Source organism: Muntiacus reevesi, chromosome 9 (assembly GCF_963930625.1).
Source record: "Muntiacus reevesi chromosome 9, mMunRee1.1, whole genome shotgun sequence".
NCBI classification, from domain to species: Eukaryota; Metazoa; Chordata; class Mammalia; order Artiodactyla; family Cervidae; genus Muntiacus; species Muntiacus reevesi.
Genome location: NC_089257.1, coordinates 51891884 through 51914062, shown reverse-complemented (window position 1 = coordinate 51914062; position 22179 = coordinate 51891884). Strand labels below are relative to the sequence as shown.

The 22179-nt window shown below is 43.4% G+C and overlaps 1 protein-coding gene across 3 annotated transcripts in view; it reads right to left on the bottom strand.

Moving 5' to 3' along the window:
- Window positions 1–4455: 4455 nt before the first annotated feature.
- The window catches only part of MICAL2 (microtubule associated monooxygenase, calponin and LIM domain containing 2), a 234378-nt gene continuing 216654 nt past the window's right edge, over window positions 4456–22179 (bottom strand). For 2 of the 3 annotated variants that reach the window (XM_065943807.1, XM_065943808.1), the window contains 3 exons: window positions 17413–17515; window positions 12775–12848; window positions 4456–8238 (listed from right to left, as the gene is read on the bottom strand). In XM_065943807.1, the coding sequence (XP_065799879.1) occupies window positions 8054–8238; window positions 12775–12848; window positions 17413–17515 (362 nt within the window). In that variant the 3' untranslated portion in view covers window positions 4456–8053. The remainder of the gene's footprint in view (window positions 8239–12774; window positions 12849–17412; window positions 17516–22179) is intronic. The other variant, XM_065943806.1, reaches the window with a different exon arrangement.

Sequence of the window (22179 nt, the reverse complement as noted above, 5' to 3'; positions counted from 1 at the left end):
TTACTTTGCTACTTTCCTTTTTTTGTTGTTGTTGCTGTATAGGTTTAAAAACCAGGATAGAAGTAAACTAAGCATTTCAAATCAAATTAAGGTAAAGTTCAAGCTGGAAGAGGCTTTCACTGGGGAAATCTTCACATTCCCCAACTGTGAATACTATCTGTTATAGGTTGAATTGTATCCCCTAAAAAATAATATTGAGGTCCTAACCCCTAGAACCTTAGAATGTGATGTTATTTGGAAATGAAGTTATTGCAGATGTAATTAGCAATGTTAAAATAGCACGTTGGGTCATACTGGATGGGCATCTAATCCAGTAAGACCAGTGTTGTTAAGAGAAGGATGAGGACTTCCCTGGTGGTACAGTGAATAAGAATCTGCCTGGCCAATGCAGAGGACATAGGTTTGATCCCTGGTCCAGGAAGATTCCACATGCCGCAGAGCAGCTAAAGCCCATGTACAACTAATGAGCCCATGCTCTAGAGCCCACAAGCTGCAACTACTGAAGCTTGTGCACCTGGAGCCTGCACTCTGCAACGAGAAGCCACATAGTCAGACACCCGTGCACTGCAGTGAAGAGCAGCCTCCACTGACTACAACTAGAGAAAGCCCATGCGCCCCAATGAAGACCCAGCCAGCCCAAAATAAATAAATTACTGAGAGAGAGAGAGGCAGAAGGATGAAATCTAGACCCAGACAAGCACAGAGGAAAGACGCTGTGAAGACAGATGGGAGAAAGAAGTTCACTGGAGTGTCATCACAGCCCAGGAAGGCCTGGGGCTCTCAGAAGCTGAAAGAGGCCAGCACAACACTCTAGGGGCCTGAGAAGAAGCATTGCCTGGAAGACACCTTCATTTTGGACGTCTGGCCTCCAGAACAGTAAGAAAATGTTTCTCTTGTTTTAAGTCAACCAGGTGTGGCACTTTGTTAAGGCAGCCCCAGGAAACTGATACACTATCTATCAGTGGGATGGCCCAGGAGGTCATGAAGAGGGTTTTACAAAGGGCCTGGCTCCCAATCAGTCACTGGAGGTTTGACCACATCAAAGCAGCAGGATCAGGGGATGTGGAGAAAAGCTAGATACAGTCTCTTGAGACTTCTTTAACCACTGAAAGCAGAGCATGCTCTCAGGATGAAAAGAGCATGTGAGATAAAATGGCATGGCGTCTGGGCTCAGAGTCTTAAGTGAGAATTCTCATTACATGTCCCCCTCAGGAACTCTGGGGTATTATTAGCAGTGGCCTTTGAAGACCAGGCTGCCAGTGGCCATGTCCTTCCGGGTCCCTACCTGCTGAGAGCAGGGGTGAATGAGTGCTTCTCTAGGTGAGCTAGGAAGGTATGGAGCCGGGGGAGGTTGGCAGACCTCGGTCCTGGTTTGTGACATCGTGGACTAAGGGTGGGGGTGTTTTTGAGGATCCCATGGATGATTCTATTCAAATGGTCTCTGATCCAGCTTTGGGGGAATGTGTCCCAAGTTCTTGAAGACAGGTGACTTGCTTACCTATCCTTCGGATGCCTAGGAATGAACTGTAAACATTAACAGGGGGATTTCCTTACCTGAGCATGGTAGCTGAGTGTCAACTGCAATGTAGAAGTGAAGCTTTAAAATCAGTGGATCTTACCGGAGTCATCTGGCAGAGGAATAGAGAACCCTCCAGAGAATCAGCAGCAGGGGTAACATTTTAAAGATAGATACACACAGTTGTCAACCGCTTTGGACTCAGTCAGGCAAGAATGCCTGGGGTTCTGGTGCTTCTGTTGGTGTGGTCTGTGTCACAGGCCACTGAGATTATCCCCAGGGTCTCCCCTCCCCCTTCCCAGAGCAGATGATCAGGGGAACAAGACCAATCACCAGGGCGAGACAGTGTCTTAAGAGTGGACTTAAAGAATCAGCCAAAAAAAATCTGCAAGAGGCTGGGCATCCAGTCAGCAGAGACCAGCTCAGAGAGAGAGTCCCAAAAGGGAGGTGACAACACTCTGACAAATGCATTTCTTGGATTTGTTTACTGCTTACATCTCCTCTTGTGGTAACTGCCCATTCTTATCCATTCTGCCGAGATCTGAAGAGTCGTTTTCTGTTTCTGCTGTGGGATTGGAACAGTTTGAGATTCACTACAGTCATTCCAGTTACAAAGTTATGTTAGCCATTTCCATTTTAAAATTGGAACCTGTGTCGGGCAGACTCACTCTTGTAAGGAAGCTGCAAGGCAGAGAGGAGGAGAGGGAGGCCGGGAGAGAGGATTAGCCCCACTTCACAGATGAAGACCCTGAGGCACAGCTGAGTAGCTCAGGATCATCCAGTGAGCGGTAGAAGAGCTGGAATTGGAGCCCTAATTAGGGATTCATGCTCAGCTTAATATGTTTAGAATGATTATACTTGTTTTTTTTTTTAGCTATTGATTTGTTTTCTTTTTTTTTTTTTTAATATTATTTTATTAGTTGGAGGCCAATCACTTCACAACATTTCAGTGGGTTTTGTCATACATTGACATGAATCAGCCATATAGTTACACGTATTCCCCATCCCGATCCCCCCTCCCACCTCCCTCTCCACCCGACTACCCCCCACACATGCATATGTATTTCCTCCAAATTCTTAGGGATCCAGTTTCTGTTATTCTGGGGTTGGGCAGGGAACTGAATTCTCGTGCCATCAGTATCCTATGGGCAGCTGCGCCAGTATCAGGTGATTTGTTTCAGGGTCATATAGGCCCTCGAGAACTGTTTCCCAGTGACCCCGTCTTGCTCCCCACCATCCCTGCTCCTCCTCTCACCTCTGCACACTCTTCCTAAGGACCTGAAGAAGCCACACAAGTCCCCAGCATGCTCCCTGACCCCCCACTCCCATCCCCTTGGCCTGTGCTCTTGGCTCCCTACCCCTGGGACTAGAGATTGAGTTCTTTAGTGCCCTGCTTCTCAATTTAGTGCAAAAAGTCCCCTGGGGGTGCGTCCATGGCAGTGCATCTGCAGTACTCGATTCCCCAGGATAAGAAAGATGCCTGTTCCTAGAGAATCATGGTTATTGTAAGATTGTTGTGAGGGGTGGTAGAGTTTAGGTACTTTAAACGTTTAAACAATTGTTTTTGTGTTTGAGTATATGTAGATGTAGTATAAAAAGAAATGAAACGCTTCAAAGGGGCAGCTTGGTCTTCTAGTACCAGATTTCCCCTGAACAGGGCTGCGCACTGCTGTGTTGGGAGAGCGTGGCAATGAGAACCGATCAAGGAAAGAAACAAGCCAGCACAAGGCACAAGTCTGGGAGCGGACACAAGCGAGGTCACACAGCCGGGCGGTGGAGGGCTGGGCTCTAGAGGCCGACGTCTGGGTTCACCCCAGTTTCCCTACTTTGTACCTGGACGACCAGGTAAGCTCCTGACTTCTGTGTCTCCATCTTCTCATCTCAGAATGGAGCAATGTTTATCTTAAGGATTCTGCTTTCAGGATTAAAGGGAATAATGCCCCTAACAGAACTTATTGCAGCACCTGGCAGGTGATGGGAGCTGAATTCACAGGGCCCAGTACCATTATCAGGGTCAGAGGGCTCCTGAGGGGAGCTGGGACAGCATAGGTCCTGCTCTTTTTGTCTCTAGAAATGAGCTGGGAGAGGGAGTGAGCATGAAATTACCAACTGTGCCCAGAAGGCCGAGGGGTGGTGAGCTGCAGCGATGGGGTCAGCTCCCAGTTGAGAGTCTGTGGCTCTGTGGGCCTGGATGAGCCCCTGCATGGGCAAAGGAAAACTTGCAGATGCCCCGGAAGGTGGCTAGCCTTACCCTTGGCAAGTTAGTACTTGCGAAGCAGGAGCTCTCATGTGCGGTTACATTTATTTTCTGTTGACAGTCAAAAGAAAAAAAAAAATCTTTTCAAATGGTCCACCTGCAGACAAAAGCTTTCAAGCAATGGGGCAACTTAATGTGGAATGATGGTATCAGCACTTGATTCACCTGATGTGGCTCTTCTGGTGAATCCTGCTCACATTTCATGAATTTGCATGTGCTAGGATTAAGAGCAGAAACAAATAAACCAAAACCTCAGTCCTGAAAGAGTGTGAGTTGAAGGCAGGGGCCCGCCCTGTGCAAAAGGGAGTATTCCTGTTGCTTGAATGAAATACAAAACCAGGTTGTACTGGGTGAGAGAAATAGGAGTTGGGACTAGGAGAGTTCCCCTCTACCCTCCACCCCCAACTCTGAGAACAGCTTTCTTTGTTGAGCGAATACACCTGAGGCGAGCCTTCTTCACTCCTCCTCCCACTCACAACCAGGTAAGTCCTGCCAGGTGCCCCAGAGGGAATAAAGCGTCCAACGATAACTCACAGACTCCTACATGAAATCAAAGCTTTGCTCACATCCTTTCACTGGAATAAAGAAATGAAATGGGCACTGCCCTCAGAGATGCCAGATCAAGCCCACATGTTTGGATTTTCTAGAGAGAAAATCATTTATTTTTGGTCCATTTCAGTATTTATAGCAGTGCACATGTAAATCATTTCAGCTCCCAATTGTTGGAGCAAATTAATCTTTCACAAGTCACTCAGCAGCGAGGTTAGAAGATAAACAGTAGGTGAAACAGTACACGCTCCCCTGTTTGTGAACCTTCTTGTTATAATACAATAAATGCCTACATTTGAGCTCACTACATCCAATGAGTGCCACTCTCTCCATTCACGTGGCAGCCCCAGCTGTCCCCTGCTACCTCTGCCCTGCTGAGGGAATTCTCTGATCAACCACCTGGGTGGGACATGCTGCCATTTTCAGTTTGGAAGGAAAAGCCTGTAAATCTGCTTCCTGGGAAGACAGACATTGCTGAATTGTTATCTGCCTCCAGAATGCAGAAAACATCAATTTCATTGCGGCTCATCAGAGTTGGAAACACCTGCCACTTCCTTTCTCAGTTGCAATTAACATGCTGCATCTCAACATTGATTGATTCCAAGCAGCCTTACACTGCCAAAGTCAAGGTTTAAATGAAACAGTATAACCTGATATTATTTTTCACGGTTTTAGAAATATGAACACACTTGTGTTTTTATTGCCAAAGAAGCACTACAAATAGTTGGGGGGATAAGTCTTTGTACTTGAGATAAACATGAGTAGAATAGGTTGATGCTTACAATAAAAATCATTCTTTATTCTTGTATTTATTTGGAGTTGTACTTATTTGAGTTTACTTGTGGGTAGAGGAATAATGTTATTTCTGTATTTTTCACCTAGCACAGGGCTGCTGAATTCCTTGGGTATTTGGAAGATGTTTATTAAACAAATAATTTAGATGAATGGTTTGGGAGAGCAAGCTTAATTTAAGAACTGTCTTCTTGGTCCAACTTACATAAAATTCTGAAGTTTTAATCATGAGCCTTTCTTTCAAGTTAAAAGCTGTGTGAGTTTATGAAATATGACCCAAGGCTGGGGCTTTCTGTTTCATCCTAAATGGTTCAGCCTTGATCACAAGTGTTATTTTATGGAAAAGTGAACTCCGTCTGTTTTCAACATGATCCTACTCATACTGCCTGCACAGAAACTTTTCAAATGGTACAACATTTTACCTTTTGAGAGTCTCAGAACATTCTCTGTTGTAATCATTTAACATAGTTCAACAGCCACAATATTTGTGTCCTTTGGAAATAATCATTAAAATGGTTTTTAAGTACTGGGAAAACTGAAAGCTAGAGTAAGGAGAAGGCTGTTAAATATAAGGTTTATGTTTTAACTTGGCCAGATAAGACTCAGCCTTAAACCACAGAATATAATCTTTGGAAGAGAAAATGAGCAAATTTCTTCTCTCATCTATTAACAGAATACTGGGGCCAAGAACCACCTTCTTTTTTGGCCCTCTTGGGAAAATCTTCTTTTAAGACTGAAATAGAAAAAGTTAAAATAAATGGCACTTAATTCTTTCACACAAAACCAACCCAGACATGACACATTTGAGCATCATCTGTTAAATATAGGCAAGCATCAAATGATGACCAAGCTTGAATATTTCTACCCATTCTAGAAGGAAAACTGAAGTTATGTATCTTTCTTAAAATGAATTAACATTCTGGTACATCTGTAGTCTTACCTCTAAATGCCTGATGGCAGAAAGCATTATTTTGACTATCTACATAAATCTTTAATACTATATAACTTAATGCCCCAAACCTCTGGGTTATTTGTATATTAAATAGCTTATTTACTGATAGCTTAGTGTTAATAGGTCTTCTCCAAATTATAACACAGGAAAACCAGAATTACGAGGAAATCACCTTAACCATTTCCACCAAATATATAAATAAATAAAAATAGATAAATAGCCCTAAGTGGCACAGTTTTCAGAGAGAGAGAAATAGATGCTTGCATATATTTCCTAATAATAGAATGCAGGCACTAGAAGACCTGATCATGTTAAAAAAGAAAATGGAAGGAGAGAAGAAAGAAAAAGAACCACAACCTTAAGAACTTGGTAGACCATGGAAAGGTTGCGTCTTAATACTGCCCAGAACGTTGGCTGACTCAGGAAACGCAGGCACACTTCTAAGTTCCAGCCTGATCAGCTGACCAGATTGTCGTGTATGGACAGCATCTCAGACAAAAGTGGCTTATGGGTCAACTTCTATTGAGGAAAGTTAGCTCTCCAGGCAGTTGCAAAGCACCATTTGTCCAACAATACATACATTTAAACACTTGCTGACATGAGAGAGGCCAAACATACAACAATGACTTCTTCAGTCTCCCACTTGTCAATGATGGACTGACTCCTCAAAGAATCCCATTGAGGGAAAATAGTCAAATACTTTAGAACAACAAATCACCATTTAAAATCTTTTCTTTGGTTTCCATATGAACCATCAAAATGTCCCAGGAATCCCATGTCAGTGCACAAACTCCATCTCCCAGCTTTTTTTTTCCCATGGAAAATGCCACCAAAAAAAAAATCCTTTATTCAATTTGGGATTTGGTGAATGGGGCCCCTGCACCTCACTCCACCTTAAAGGCAGAAGTGGCCTTGGCTTGTCCTGTGGAGTTCCTGGAAGCCCTTGTAGAGAGTGTCAGAGACATTTCTCTGTTTGGACCTAAGGAGACCACCGCTGAAAAGCATCCTTCACCCTTGATCACTAGAATGTTCACTTTCAGTAGCAGCATCAACCTCACTAATACGTTATCAACAAATGAGTTTTCCTTTTTGCCATTACCAGCAGATATAAAAAAGTACTTCAAAATTCTTCTTTTTTTAAAATATTGGTTCTGTCTTTAAAAATTATTCATCTTCTAAAAATGTTTTTCACTATATTCTGGGGAAATAAAGAGAGTGCTCTGAAAAAAAATAAAAAGCTTTTCTAAGCCAACAGCATTTGGTGAAAACTAACAATCCTGCTGGTAAGAAGTTGAAGTTTTATTTCCTTTTTTCTTTCTTTTTTTTTTTAAATAAAATTAAGGCTCAAATGTTCTATTAAATTCTCATTGCTTATGTATATTATATTAAGGCTTATAAATACACCTGGTGAATTAAATTCACCCTGGATTGAATTAACACCTGCTATATGAGTTATTTGCTTTATGTAATCAGTAATCTCAAGGTTTCTTCCCTTTCTCTGGAAGCACAATTTAAATATTAACCTAATCTTTAAACAGCGGCTACTTCTTTCTGACATTTGAAAACCAGTCACCCGTGCAAAGAAAAGGCAAATATGGATATAGTAATGAAAAGGCAGCTTCTTAAAAATCTTAAGATGTGTAACTCAATGAATAGGGAAGAGAAATGATGAAAGCAGCAGGAAAACTGATCTCTGTGTCACTCTTTATAGAAAACAATGCTGATTATCTGCCAAAGTCATCTCCAATCTGAGAGACCAGCTGAAATTGACTGCCAATTTCAAAAGAGTCTCTATATTTTCTTCATTATAATCTCTGGAAGTATCTTAGGCAGCTGGAGTACACACGAGAGAATCTTAATTATTTCAAAAAATACTGCAGCATGGTATAAGTTACGTTTCAGGTCTAACATCCTTTGAAAGGAGGAACGAGCGAGTGTGGGGTACTTGGCCTGATCTGGTCGTAAGCTTGCTCCGTGTGGGGCCTGCTCACGTCCTGCTCAGCTGACAGCCCCTAGAGAATATGAAGCTTTCAAAGTGCTGGTCTTCAGCCTTCTCTCTGATGCGTTGTTCCTCTAAGGAATCCACCAATTTGTCCCTTTGCTCAATCACTTGCATCATCTCGGTGAGTATTTCTTGCTCTTCATTCAGATCATTCTCATCTTTCTGGCTCTCTACAAAAAGAAACAAAACAAAACAAAAAAACCAATAACAAACAAAAAAGACGCATTGGACTTCAGGTAACATTTGACCTCAGAGGAGCTTTTGGCAGGGGTGTTCTTCATTGTTCTGGACTTGTTCTGCTCTTTAATTTCTAAGGAGAAAACAAGGAAATGAATTTAACACCCGGGACCCGCCCTGCAAGACACAGATTAGAAAGGTGGCCACTTTGTGCTGCTCTCAGCTCAGTTTTCATCTCGAGACTCTATATAAAGCAACAGGGAAAACCCCTTTGTGAGAAAAAGAAATTCATACCAGCCAAGCCCTGCCAAGCCCTCCCACCTGTCCTCCCCTCCCCAAAAAGAAGCCAGCAAAACACCACAAAAGCGGTTTTCCCTAAACGCATCTGAGCTACAGCAGAGCAATCTGTGAGAGAAGTTTCTAAGTAAACCATCTGCATCAGTGGATATTATTTCAATGACAAGAATCCTGTTTTCATTTGCAGTTAATAACACATTGCAGCCCTCTGAATAGAGACCAGGCTGCTGCCAAGTGAGGCTGAGGCTAGCTGCTGGGAGGACGTTTCCAGACTGTGACTAGGCTTCTCCCTTTTGCCTTCTGAGTGCATGACCTTCTTCCTAATTGGCCCGAGATGTTCAACTGCCTGGAAGATACGATTTGTTATAAAAGGAAGGAAAAGAGTAAGAAACTGGTAGTAATGACTTTCTGATGCTCAAAATAGGATTCTCAAGGCAGATCTTAAGTTTTGTCAGATTATTGCCTTGGGAGAAGACTTTATGTATTATTCCATTAACCCCTCTTGTTTAATGCATGGGGACGAGGCAGTGAGCTGGATCCCAGAGTAGAGATGGTACCACTGTCTCTTGCCTCAGGCTGAGTTCTGAGACTGGCATCAGGAATAAGGGGGACATGACAAAAGGGAAATAAAGAGGCAATATTGCCTTTGCAGCTCATGTTTTATGGGAGGGAGGAACGAGAGGCAGGAGAAACTGAAGGTGGAGCCCTGGGCTCCAGTCTCTCCACTCTGGGCCTTGGAAGCCCCCAACGGGGCTCCTATCCTATCATTTGATGGGAACACTGGGGCCAAAGGGCCCTTGCCCTGACCCTTGCTCGGAACTCCAGAAAGTTATCAGTTGGGAAAGGCACCCTAGGTATAAACATGGGACAGGCAAAACTTCATGGCTGGGCAGAGAAGAGGGGTCTGGGTGTGGCTCCCCAGATCCCGAGTTGCTGTGTGTGGCACACATAGGCAGTGACCAGGAGTGTCCACTTGGACGAGAGGTGCAAAGGTCGCTGGCCACTGGGCAGGCCACGGGGCTCCTTCTGGTGAGGGATGAGGTGGCCCCACAGTGCAGACTGTCTGGTAGACCGTCTGGCCAGGCTGAGTGGAGGATGCACAGAGGCGAGGCTGAGTAAGGCTAGGAGTGAGGCTCCAGGCACGCTGAGAGGATGGCCAGGCTACGGTCATGCCAGCCACACACCTGCTGCAAATGGCAGCAGAGCGCAGCCTAATGACAGGAGACAACTGCATGGGGGTCAGTGGATCAGACCCACCCACACCAACTTCCAGTGCTGCAAAGTCACGCAGACCTGCCTCTCACTAACACCTGGCAGTCACCTTTAAGCATTAAGCAGATGGAAGGGGCGGCAATCTGCAAGGCTGAACATTTTCATCCCAAAGAGACTGAACATTTCCTGGAGGGACTTTTTAAATGATTGCATCAGACTTTTACCAAAAAAGCATCTACTTTTGCTTTATTGACTACACCAAAGCCTTTGACTCTGTGGATCACAAAAAACTGTGGAAAATTCTTAGAGAGGTGGGAATACCAGACCGTCTGACCTGCCTCTTGAGAAACCTGTATGCAGGTCAAAAAGTAACAGTTAGAACTGGACATGGAACAACAGACTGGTTCCAAATAGGAAAAGGAGTATGTCAGGGTTGTATATTGTCACCATGCTTATTTAACTTATATGAGGAGTACAACATGAGAAACGCTGGGCTGGATGAAGCACAAGCTGAAATCAAGACTGCTGGGAGAAATATTAATAACCTCAGATATGCAGATGACACCATCCTTATGGCAGAAAACGAAGAAGAACTAAAGAGCCTCTTGATGAAAGTGGAAGAGGAGAGTGAAAGAGTTGGCTTAAAAGTCAACATTCAGAAAACTAAGATCATGGCATCTGGTCCCATCACTTCATGCAAATAGATAGGGAAACAATGGAAACAGTATATTTTTTTGGTCTCCAAAATCACTCCAGATGGTGATTGCGGCCATGAAATTAAAAGATGCTTGCTCCTTGGAAGAAAAACTATGACCAACCTAGAGAGCATATTAAAAAGCAGAGACATTACTTTGTCAACAAAGGTCTGTCTGGTCAAAGCTATGGTTTTTCCAGTAGTCATGTATGGATGTGAGAGTTGGACTATAAAGCAAGCTGAGAGCCAAAGAACTGATGCTTTTGAACTGTGGTGTTGGAGAAGACTCTTGAGAGTCCCTTGGACTGCAAGGAGATCCAAGCAGTCAATCCTAAAGGAAATCAGTCCTGAATATTCACTGGAAGGACTGATGCTGAAGCTGAAATTCCAGCCACATGATGCAAAGAGCCAGCTCATTGGAAAAGACCCTGGTGCTAGGAAAGATTGAAGGCAGGAGAAGAAGGGGATGACAAGGGATGAGACAGTTGGATGGCATCACCAATCCAATGGACATGAATTTGAGTAGGCTCCAGGAGTTGGTGATGGACAGGGAAGCCTGGCATGCTGCAGTCCATGGGGTTGCAAAGAGTTGGACACGACTGAGCGACTGAACTGAACTGACTGAAGTTTACCAGAGAAGGAGTTCCCTTTCCTTTCCTCCTTCCTTCTTCTTTTTCTTCTTGCTAACTAGTGGGATGAAACTTTTGTGCAAGATGACAAGGCAAAATGAAGAAACTACATTTTTTGGTAAAACTCAAAAGAGTGAGAAAATGTATAACCATCACTCTTCAGTAAGATTTTTTTAAAAAGATTCAAAAGTGGATCATGAGTCTTTAGTGATATGTATTTTACCACCCTGAGCCAGAGTAAATTTAAAAATTTTTGAGATATATAAATCAGATCTTAGTTGCCTACTGTGATTTGTTAATTTAGGTATACTTCAGTATTCCTGCCCCTTATTTGATTATCAACACAGAGAAATTAAAAATTTCAATCTCAATTTTTGTTTGTCATTGGTGAAAACATCTGAGCCCCATCTGACAATTAAAAGATGATGTATACTACTTTTATCAGTTCTGTACAGAGCAGTTCTATAAGAATCTTGATAAAGAATCTGCCTGCAGTGTAGGAGACCCAGGTTTGATCCCTGAATTGGGAAGATCCCCTGGAGAAGGGAATGGCTACCCACTCCATTATTCTTGCCTGGAGAATTCCATGGACAGAGGAGCCTGGCAGGCTACAGTCCATGGGGTCATAAGGAGTCAGACATGACTAAGTGACTAACACTTTGGCTTCATATTACCACTTTTATCTGTTCTGTACGGAGCAGTTCCATAAGGATTTTGTTAAAAATCGCTTTCTATTGCTGTAAAGAGACAATCTACAAACACTACCATGTGAGAAAGAATAGGAGATCCTGAGTCTGTAATCTGTTCCCAAGTCATAGCCCCATCATTTACCTTGAGCATGCTTTTTAAGTTCTCAGAGACTCAGTTTTCCAATCTGTAAAGTGGAGTAACATACCTGAGAATGATCATGATGATAACGTCTCATATTTACTATTGTTCTGTAGCAGGTAACCCCATAGGTAGGTGCAATATATGGTCCATGACGTATACAGAAAAGATTTAATTTGCTCTTTTAGACTTTGGTCTCAATGTAGGAAAGCCATGTATGGATCTGGCCCCCACAAACACACAGGTGCAAAACAGTGAATATGCCTCATGGGTTGGAGCCAATAAGTCAGTATATGGTATTAGTTTATTCCAACTCTCCCTCCATCATGGTGGAAATAATTTTCTCACATGTGATGCCCTGGCCCAGTTGTGGTAGGAAGGATGCGTCCTTTCCCATCCCCAGTGCCTGGTAGAACCATACCAACCTTCCTCTCACTGTGGAAACACGAACATCATGGCCCTCATCTCACTGTGTTATAATTACTGGTCTGAGTGTCAGTCTCCCCAGGGAGGCCACAGAACAGGGCTGCTCTTCTCCATCTGCCAGGCCCACTCTAAATTCTCAACAAACGTTTGTTAAATGAATGGATGGATGAGTGAATGAAGCTGTGAATGAATGACTTCATTCCTGTTAGCACACGGGTTGGGATGGAGCAAAATGCTGCTCTCCCAGCCCTAGCAAAGCAAGGAAGGACTGGCTGGGCTCTAGTGGGGGCAGAAGAAGCTGGCTTTGTGCCCCCTCTGGCTCCCAGGCTGGTGGCACCAGACAGGAGGAGTAGTCTGTTCTACAAAGTGTAGCATGTTCTGGTCAAGTGTCTGCATAGGAAAAACATCTTGAACAAAGGCCTGAAACACATCACCGTACTCACCTTCCTGGAGCATTTTCTCTCTTAATTTCTGCTCTAGTCTGCTTTGGTGATCTTCCAGTTCTAGTTCGTGGGCCCTGGGAATGAGAAAATGTTCAGACTTTGTAAATATTGAAGACCTGTGTAGAAATATTGATTAATAAACCCATTGACCATAGCAACTGCTTTCGTTTTTCTTTATTAAGACTGCGGTCTTGGAATGCCTCTAAACCGAAAGTTTTGCTACTATTGCTATTGAGATACATTGAACTCAGTAGATAATGAAGAGCAGCTGAAGTTTGTGATGTGATCCCAGTGAACTTCTGGAAGGCCACACTGGAATGGATCATGAAGAAATGAATGACTAGAATGGTAGAAGCAATGGCAATCTAAAACTCCTCTCTTTTAGGGGCAACGTGACTTCAAGCATCACCTCTAACAACTCCCAAATCTTTGACTGTGGTAAGCAAGAAAACAAGGAGGAAACAGGAGTAAGGCATTTTGTCAGTGGAGGCAATAGTACTCAGACAACCACCCATCTGGTTGTAGGCGATGGTGAAAGAAGAACAGTGATGCTTTAGAGGAGTCAAGCTAGAGTGCTGAGTACTCAATGTGCCCACCAGCAAAGTCAAGAAGTCAGCTTTCAGTGAAAGTCACATGGAACTTCATGACCTTTCAGTGCCTGATGATGTGCCGTGTATATTACAGAACTTGTGTCAGCTCCCCACATGCTGGGCCATGTGGTAATGTGGAAGTTCCTCCAACCTCTGGGAATACAGCCCTGGAGTTCTCAGGAGAAATGAGGACCACAAACAAATGTGGCAGGGGTCAGAGGTGAAAGGTGAAGTCACATGAGCCCTAAAAGGGAGACAATAAAGGAAAAAAAAGTTTGAAGACAGGAGCATGGGAATGCCTACATTTAGAAGCTAATCAAAAGAGGTAGAAGTAGGGAAGAAGCAAGCAGAAGGTAGGAAGGATATACAGCATCACAGAAACCGAGAGGCAAGTTTTAGGAGAGAAGAGGGGGGTCAAGGCTGTCCATTGCTACAGAGACACTGAAAAGGGTGAGAACTGACACTTGGGCCCTGGGGCTTCCCAGGCTGTGTGCATATCTTCCCAGGCTGTGTGCATATCTTCCCAGGCTGTGTGCATATCTTCCCAGGCTGTGTGCATATCTTCCCAGGCTGTGTGCATATCTTCCCAGGCTGTGTGCATATCTGCTACAGCACTGGGTCACTTTACTACACCCTGTTGTTGCTGTTTTTTTGTTGTTGTTGTTGTTACTTCTATTATTACTTGGGCCAAGGTCCATACTTTGTTCAAAATTCTGCCTTTTGTTACTGACACTGAACTTCCCTTGACCCAATCTAGCTCCCAATAGAAATGTACCACTCAGATTTTCCTTTAAGAAAGGACTTTGTGGAAGGAGTGTAGTGTGTAGTAAGCTGACAGCTGCAGCAGAATCCACTTCAACGTTGTGCTGAAGCCACACTGTCCCCGAGCACAGCAGTGGTGCTGGAGCTTGGCCACTTCTGCCCCACTTTGGACTCCTTGGATGGGAAGCCTTGGGTGGTGCTCCCTTTGGCCTGGCTCAGATTTTTCTCGGGGTTGCTCTGCAGTCTGAAGCTCCTCCTGCTAGTCCTCCTTCCCTCCCTTCTCCTTTCACAGGTGTCAGGACTGCAGGGGGGGTCTGAAGATTTCACTCTCATTCCTGCTCCCTTTTTCCTTCCTCCTGTTATATCTCTTGTGCTTCTAATTCTGTCCCGGCACCTGCTTTCCCAAGGGACTCAAAATCACACACCAGCCTAAGCCATTTCTCCTTGTTCACCCAGGCCTTTCTCCAAACTAGAAGCTGTCCTCTACCAGAGCTCTTGTCTGGCTCACACTCCAAGTTCTCCTCCTTGGCCTCTTTTGGAGGGGAACGTTCCCTCTGACAGCGTACCAGTAAGGGAAGCCCCAGTCACCGAGCAGTCACCATCCCCCTGACCTTCGCAGGTAGGGCCTGTGCACCGAACTCTCCTCCTACAAGTCTTCACAGAGCAACTGCTATATTTTCTTATTTCTCTCATGCTGTGTGCTTGCATGTCCGTCTCTGAAAACCATGAGATCCTTGAAGGCAGGGACTGGGGCCTTATTCATCTCTGCTTCCACAGTACCCAGCACAGTTCCTGGCACAGAGAATATGCTTGATAGATGTTTGTTGAATGAATTTTATAATTTAAATCGAGCCCAAAGGCAGATGGTATGGTTGTGTAAAAAGGGCTTTGTGGTCAGGTGGATGTGGATAAATTACTTTGTTGAATCTCAGCATGTCCATCAATATAAAAAATAGTAATAGAAAAAATAATTACAGATGAGCCCTGCCTCCCCACGCCTAGCATTTCCTTCCATGTCAGTGGACCTTGATGAGTATAAGTCCTGGCTGCTTCTTTCCACTTTCACTCTTAGATTCACTCTCACCCCAGGAGTGGTAAATTTGGGAAGAACAGGGAAACTCAGCTGACACCTTTCCTCACCCGGGATTAGCCTGCCTGCAGCAAACATGTGTCCCCTGGGTACACATCGTGTATAAATACACATATTTATACACACATTTGTAATGAGCCAAAGTAAAATATACTCTGGGTCACTGCCAACAATGTTTAAAATCAACTGTTCTGCAGAATTCTCTCTACTCTGACAGCTACTGATTCAAAGTTCTTTAGATAAGGAATAGATTACAGAAATTGTACCACCCCATCCATGTCTCAGCCTGTATACCTACCTGCCTACTGAATATCCCACTCACTACTAAATTCAAGTTGCTCGAAACAACTAGCTGTATGTTAAATATGAAAATTAAGAAAGTAAATTCTAAGAGTTCTATCAGAAAAAAATGTTTCTATTTCTTTCATTTTGTATCGATATTTTTGCATGAGATGCTGGATGTTCTCTAAACTTCCTGTGATAACCATTTCGTGATATATGTCAATCAAATCATTGCACTATATACTTTAAACTTACACAGTATTATATGTCAATCACATCTCAATAAAACTGGAAGAAAAAAACCCAACTATAACCTTAAAAAAAATAGTGTTCTCTTACTCTGAGCCTTGCTAGTGGTCTAGAGCAAGATTTCCCACCTTGACACTACTGAGATTCGGGGCTGGATAATCCTGTGATGGTGAAGGAAGTGGGGTTCCCTGTGGAATGTTCGGTAGCACCCTTGACCTCTCCTCCCTAGATATCAGTAGCACCTCCCAGTTGTCTTAGACAAAAATGTCTTCAGATATTGCCAAATATCCCTGGAAGGAGGAAGCAGAGATGGAAATTGCCCCCAGGTGAGACCCACTGGTCTCAGGTAAAAGTCTTACCCCTAAGAAGCAAGTGATTCACTATGCTTTGTGACTAGGTCAGTAAGTGTGTCTAATTCTGAAGTTTGGTTCCATGGTGAACCCCCAAGTGATCCTAACCCCTAGAATCTTTGAATGTGACCTTATTTGGAAAAGAGTCTTTGAGGATGGGAAGTTAAGAACCTTGAGATGAAAATATTCTGGATTATCCTGGTGGGCTCTATACTGAGTGGCAAGTATTCCAACAAGAGACAGAAGAGCAGACACAGAGAAAAGGCCGCGTGAAGATAGAGGCAGAGTCTGAAGAGATGCAGCCACAAGCCAAGGGATGCCTGGAGCCTGCTGAGCCAAAGAGGGAAGGAAAGATTCTTCCCCAGAGCCTGGCCCCACTAACACCTCAATTTCAGTCTTCCAGAACTGTGAGAGAATACCTCTCTGTTATTGTAAGCCACCCTGCTTGTGGTAACATATTAGTCCAGCCCTAGGAAATGGATATAGTTAGCAAGCTTTCTTGGACTCTCATATTTAGCCAAGCTAGCCATGATCAGTAATAAATGCTTTAGTTTAACGTTCCATCTGTTGACCCAGTAGTCTTATTTCTTACCCAATTCAGAATCCAGGCAGAGAAGAGGAATAGAATTTATTAGACCCCTTTAAGACTCCCAAAATTATTTGTCAGGGTTGGGTGAAAATGAAATGAGTCAGCATAAGTGAAAGCACCCAGTACAACCTGTGGTGCTTAGCTAGTTTATATTAAATGTTACTTTCTTTCCCTCCAGGATGGTGACAAGTAAAGTGACTTTCAACTTTCTCAGAGTGCAGTGAGATCCATCTCTACTTTCTGATCTCCCAGCCAGACTGCAGCCTTTTATCCAGAGGACAGCCAGACAGATCTCTACCTTCAATACATTAAAGCCACAAAAAGTGGTCAGGCAGATCTCAGCAAGCCCTTTCCGTCGTTCACACTCAGAGGCCAGGCATATGCTTCCCCATTGAGGATGTGTGACTGCAGGTGGGTCCCCCCTGCCCTGGGGGGGCAGAAATGGACTGCAAGTGCCTTATCCACATGCCCTCCAGCTCCAGACCTATTACCTGAAATCATTTTAGCCATAGGACTCCACAGCAGAGAACAGAAAACTGAAGATTCTCTGTACTAATGCCAGCATGATATGCAAGACCTCAAATACCAATTTGTCTCAATCACAATTCTGTATGCACAAGGAGAAAAATCCTGGGACTTCAACTGAGGAGGGTGGGCCACCCCACTGCCACCCCCCCTCCCCCGCTTGCTTTTAGGCCTCACTGTTATCTGTGTTGCCTTACTTACATGATCAGGAGCTCCGACTCATATCGCATTAATTTATTCTTCTCCAGAACCAGCTTAAGCCATTCCTGCAAAAGCTGTGCTTCATCCTGTGTGCCTGAATCTGCTTAAGAAATCAATGGCAAATGGGTTAGATTGGCATTTCTCTTCCCATGATCAGACTGCTTTGAAGCTACTTTAGGGGGCCATGTTTGTAGCAAAAAGGGCTCTGCAGGTGGCAGCCCCCTGATGGCCTGTTGAAGCCTCAAGGTCATGGGCATAACAAATAAAACACACCTATGCATGCTCTGGGGGAGGTCCTCTTGGACATTTAGGGCATGAATACTTCAGTTCCAAGGGTCATATGCCCTTGACAATGGCCTGCCACACTAATGACCCTCCTCTGAATATTTCAGTGTCTTCCATAAAATTTCTATATACTTGTATATCATATCCACCACCAAAGAAAGCCCTAATAACCATGCTGGTTACTATCTCCTTCTCTTCTGAAGGAGAGTGCCCAGGTGCTGCTCCCTTCATGGGGCAGGAAAGTTCACGTACCGTTTGGTTATAGAAGAATGGTAATTGGCATTTTGGTTTTTTTTGCACAAAGAAAAGCCAAATGATTAGAGGGGGCAAGTTATTAGCTTTGAGTCTCATAGGGAAAATGTTTTATCCATACATGCTTATAACTTAGATTATGACCTTTATTCCTTTATTAAACAGAAAAATTACCCTGATAAAATTCACATTGCTTTTAGATATTCAGTGTTAGATGCTAAATGTTCAGATAATAAAATGTTCAAATTTGGGAATGTTTGAGAAGTAGTAACATCGGTGGCTTTCTAGTATTTCACCCTGAAATGGGAATACAAGCTGTGTTGCAAAGCTCATGACCATCCTCCAAGGATTTAACTTGGTAGGTCCCGTTGTTGTTGTTCGTTGTTCAGTTGCTATGTTGTGTCTGACTCCTTGCAACCCTATGAACTGCAGCATGCCATGCTTCCCTGTCCTTCACTATCTCCTGGAGTTTGCTCAAACTCATCCATTGAGTCAGTGATGCCATCCAACCATCTCATCCTCTGTCCCAAAGGTAGCGAGGAAAACAGGGCAGTCGGAAGATGTGTGTGACCTTGGGAAAGTTGTTTAACCTCTCAGAACCTCTGCTTCTTCATGGGATAAACTAAACAAGAAGGCACACAGGTAACAGAATAATAATAAAGAGCTGCTGTCTATAATGCAGGGTTACCTGCCAACCAATGGGCTAAGTACCTTACATGCAATACCTCATTGAATCCTCACAACAAACTCACCAGTAGGTTTCCTTATTATCACCACTTGATGGCTGAAGGAACAGAAGTTTGAAAGATTAGAATAACTTGCTCAAGCTCACAGTTAGTAAGTGGCAGAGCCAGGGCTTGAGTTCAGGAGAGCCTTATCCTAAGCTCATACTCTTCTCTGCTTGTATACTCCTCTCCCCTCTTCATCACTCCCTCCCTTCCTCTCCCAGCCCCGTAAAGTAAATAAAGCCCCTAGCACATTGCCTTGCACATTGCAAAGTCATCCATAAAAATGACTTCTCTTTCTCCCTGGCTCCTTGATCATTCTTTTATTGATATGGAAACTGGGGTCCAGAGTGATTGATGTGCAATGTCCCAAATTATATAGTTAGTTAATATACAAACTGGTGTTACAATGCAGAACTTGATTCTGATGAATTCATTCATTCATTCAATAACACCTGTTTACAGAATAGGAGTCCGGTACTGCCTTAGGTACGGGGATACAGTGCTAGATAATGCTACTTATCACCAGAATTTTGGAGATAGTAAGGCATGGTTCCTGCTGAAAAGGGTATTGTTAGATAATCTTTTGGATCAGATAGACCAAAAAGCTAGAATAAAATAGAATATCAGAAAACTGTTGCCACAACAAAACAAGGACTCTGGGAATACATAGAAGGGAGGGTTTTCCTGATCAAGATATGGGGCTAGGCTTCCCAGGGGAGGTGATGTTTGAACTGGGGTATTGAAGAAAGGATAACACTTAGAGAGGAAACACTGAGGGTGGGAGAGAACATTTCAGTAAGAAGGAACAATATGATTAAACACAAGAGGATAGAAGATGGTGGAGACAGAGGTCAGGAAGGGCTAAGGGGACACAGAGGGTAGACAATGAGACCTCAAAGCATATGGCCATCTCATCACAGAGGCCCCTGAATGCCATGCTAAGGCTTTTGCACTTTATGCTGTAAATATAAAGGGACACTAAAGGTCGTTGAGTGGGAGAATGATACCTGGAGCTTGGTGCAGGAAGGATTAAAAGGGAAAGAGAAATAAGTGTTATTCTTTCTTAGGTTTCTTGAATGAATGGATGGATGAATGAATAAAAGAACTTATAAGCCCGTTGAGTACCAACATCTTCTGAGCATTGTTGGTGGTGCTGAGGGACAGGGATGAATAAGCACTGGCTCCAGCTGTCCAGGAAACTGGGACCTTCAATCCAGTGGGGAAACCAACACCATAGAGCCAAACAGGGTACAATGTGCCCCCTGCCATGCAACACAGGAGGGAAGTGATTAATCATGTGTGGAGGAAGTGGGGCAAACCTCAGAGAGGAGACAGCAGGTGAGCTCAGTCTAAGTGGATGGGTGGGAGTTTTCCAGAGGCAGGAGGAGGTGAAGAACAAGGCATTCCAGGGCATTGGTTGCTGAACGGAAGGATGAAATTTATAGACTGCAGATCATATATATGACATAGATGTTAAAAGCATATACTTTAAACACAGACTTAGGATCAAACTTCCATTCTTTGACCTGTCACTGTGGGGGCTTGAGCTCTTAACAGCCTCCCTGAGCCTCAGTCTCCTCATCTGTTTAAAGATACAATGGGATTGTACATACAGAGACCTTAACCCAGCCGTGGCACTGAGTATAAACTCAGTAAAGATCATTATTCAAATGATGTAATGCACATGATGGAAGATCACTTAGGAGTCATCTCTCCCAGCCATGGAGGGCACAAAGGAATTTCCTCTCCCACCCTTCGCTCCAGTCTCTACAGTAATTCTCCATGAATGGTGGAATGCCCTGCTGTCCAAGAAGCCCACTGCAGAGCTGTGTACTCTCAAGTACTGGAAACTTCTATTGCTCGTCAATGGGTTGACTATTCGCCACTGAGTCCAGTTTTGCTCTCTGGAGGCAGATAGAGAACATATAACTCTGTATTTTACATGAAAGACATTCAGATATTTGAAGACTGGTCTCATGATCCACTGTAGTTTTCTTATTTCAGTGTCAGTACCTCTAGGTCATTTATCATTTTATCATAAAAGAGCTGTCCACCTCTAATGCCTTCTAATTTCCCAGAACACACCTTAAGGAGAGTCCAGAATCAAACAAAATATCAACAACCCAGAACGGAGAGACACGCTTACATCTTCACCTTGTGCCCTGGAATTGAGGTATCCTTTCAGAAGCGGTGTCTTTACCTGGCTCTTCCTAACTTGCAATTGAATCTTGTCTTTCCACACCAGGAGTGGTGAAGTCTGAGGACTTCATGTTCAACTTGTGCAACTGATCTTCTTCTAAACCTAATTCAAGACTTACTTGTGCCTTGTTAAATATCATCTTATTTTGTTCCATTAAGGGGAAATCTTTGGGATATTTTATTCACCTGATACATTTCTCCTAGTTTGGGATTTCTGTGAACTGGTAAATAGGGCATCTTCCACCTTCATGTGACATTGAAAAATGAAACATCAGGTGGAACTGGACCAAAAACAGAGCCGTCTAGCCCCTCAGGGACCTTTCTTACCCTTCGGGCAAGACTGTTCTACAAATTTTAAATGCACGGCACCCAACTAGTATCATCCAGCCCCCATTTCTATACCTTGTCCACTAGGATCTTTTAAAAAACCTTAATAACATAACAATTTTCCAAAATCAAGCTTCACAAAGCCTGCTGTGTCCATTGGCATGACAAACCTCAAAATACCACCCAGAAGAGGAAATGACATTTGTTTTCCACAGCACGTAAGTAAATGGCAATGGTTCCTAAATTTCCGTCTATTATTATTTCTGTCTAAATATCCACAGTTTCTGTAATAATTCTTTCTAGAATTTTGACAAAGATCAAAACTCATGTTTCTTTCTCATATAAAGCTAGAAAATATACCCATTTCTAGTCTTTTGGTTCTGGAATTTATCCTGAGTTTTCAAAGACTGGGGTCATTTCTGCAAGTTATTTCAACACCGGGGGGTTAACTTGGTCAATAAGCAAATTCTGATTGAGTAAGGTCATATCGAAGACATACTCTATTGTGAACATATCATCTTTCACCACAGCTGAGAAACCTGAATTCCTCGCTCTCCCATTTCTCTCACCTATCCAGGTTTAATTTCCTCATCTAGATATTTGTTTAACATTTCTAGATTGAGGGCCATTTTCCTTGATTAAGAAAACAGAAAAGATGAGAGTAGAAAACCTTGCCTCTCCCCAATCATGTAACATTAAACCATCTGTCTCAGCTCTGGGGCTATCTTGCCTTGTTCTCAATCCAAAAGAAACAGCACTGTTCTGCTGTCTTGAGAGTATTTTGTTGTTGATTTTCAGATTCAGCCTCTTTGCTACACCCTACCTACAGGCTCAATCCAGACTATTATCCTGCATTCCATTTCCCTTCTTCAGTCTTTCTTGTGTGTCTTTCTAAAATGTGAGAGTTCTGCAGCCTCATTGATTTCTACTGATGCTGTATTCAAAAAACACAGATTGAACTGAATCAATCAATTTA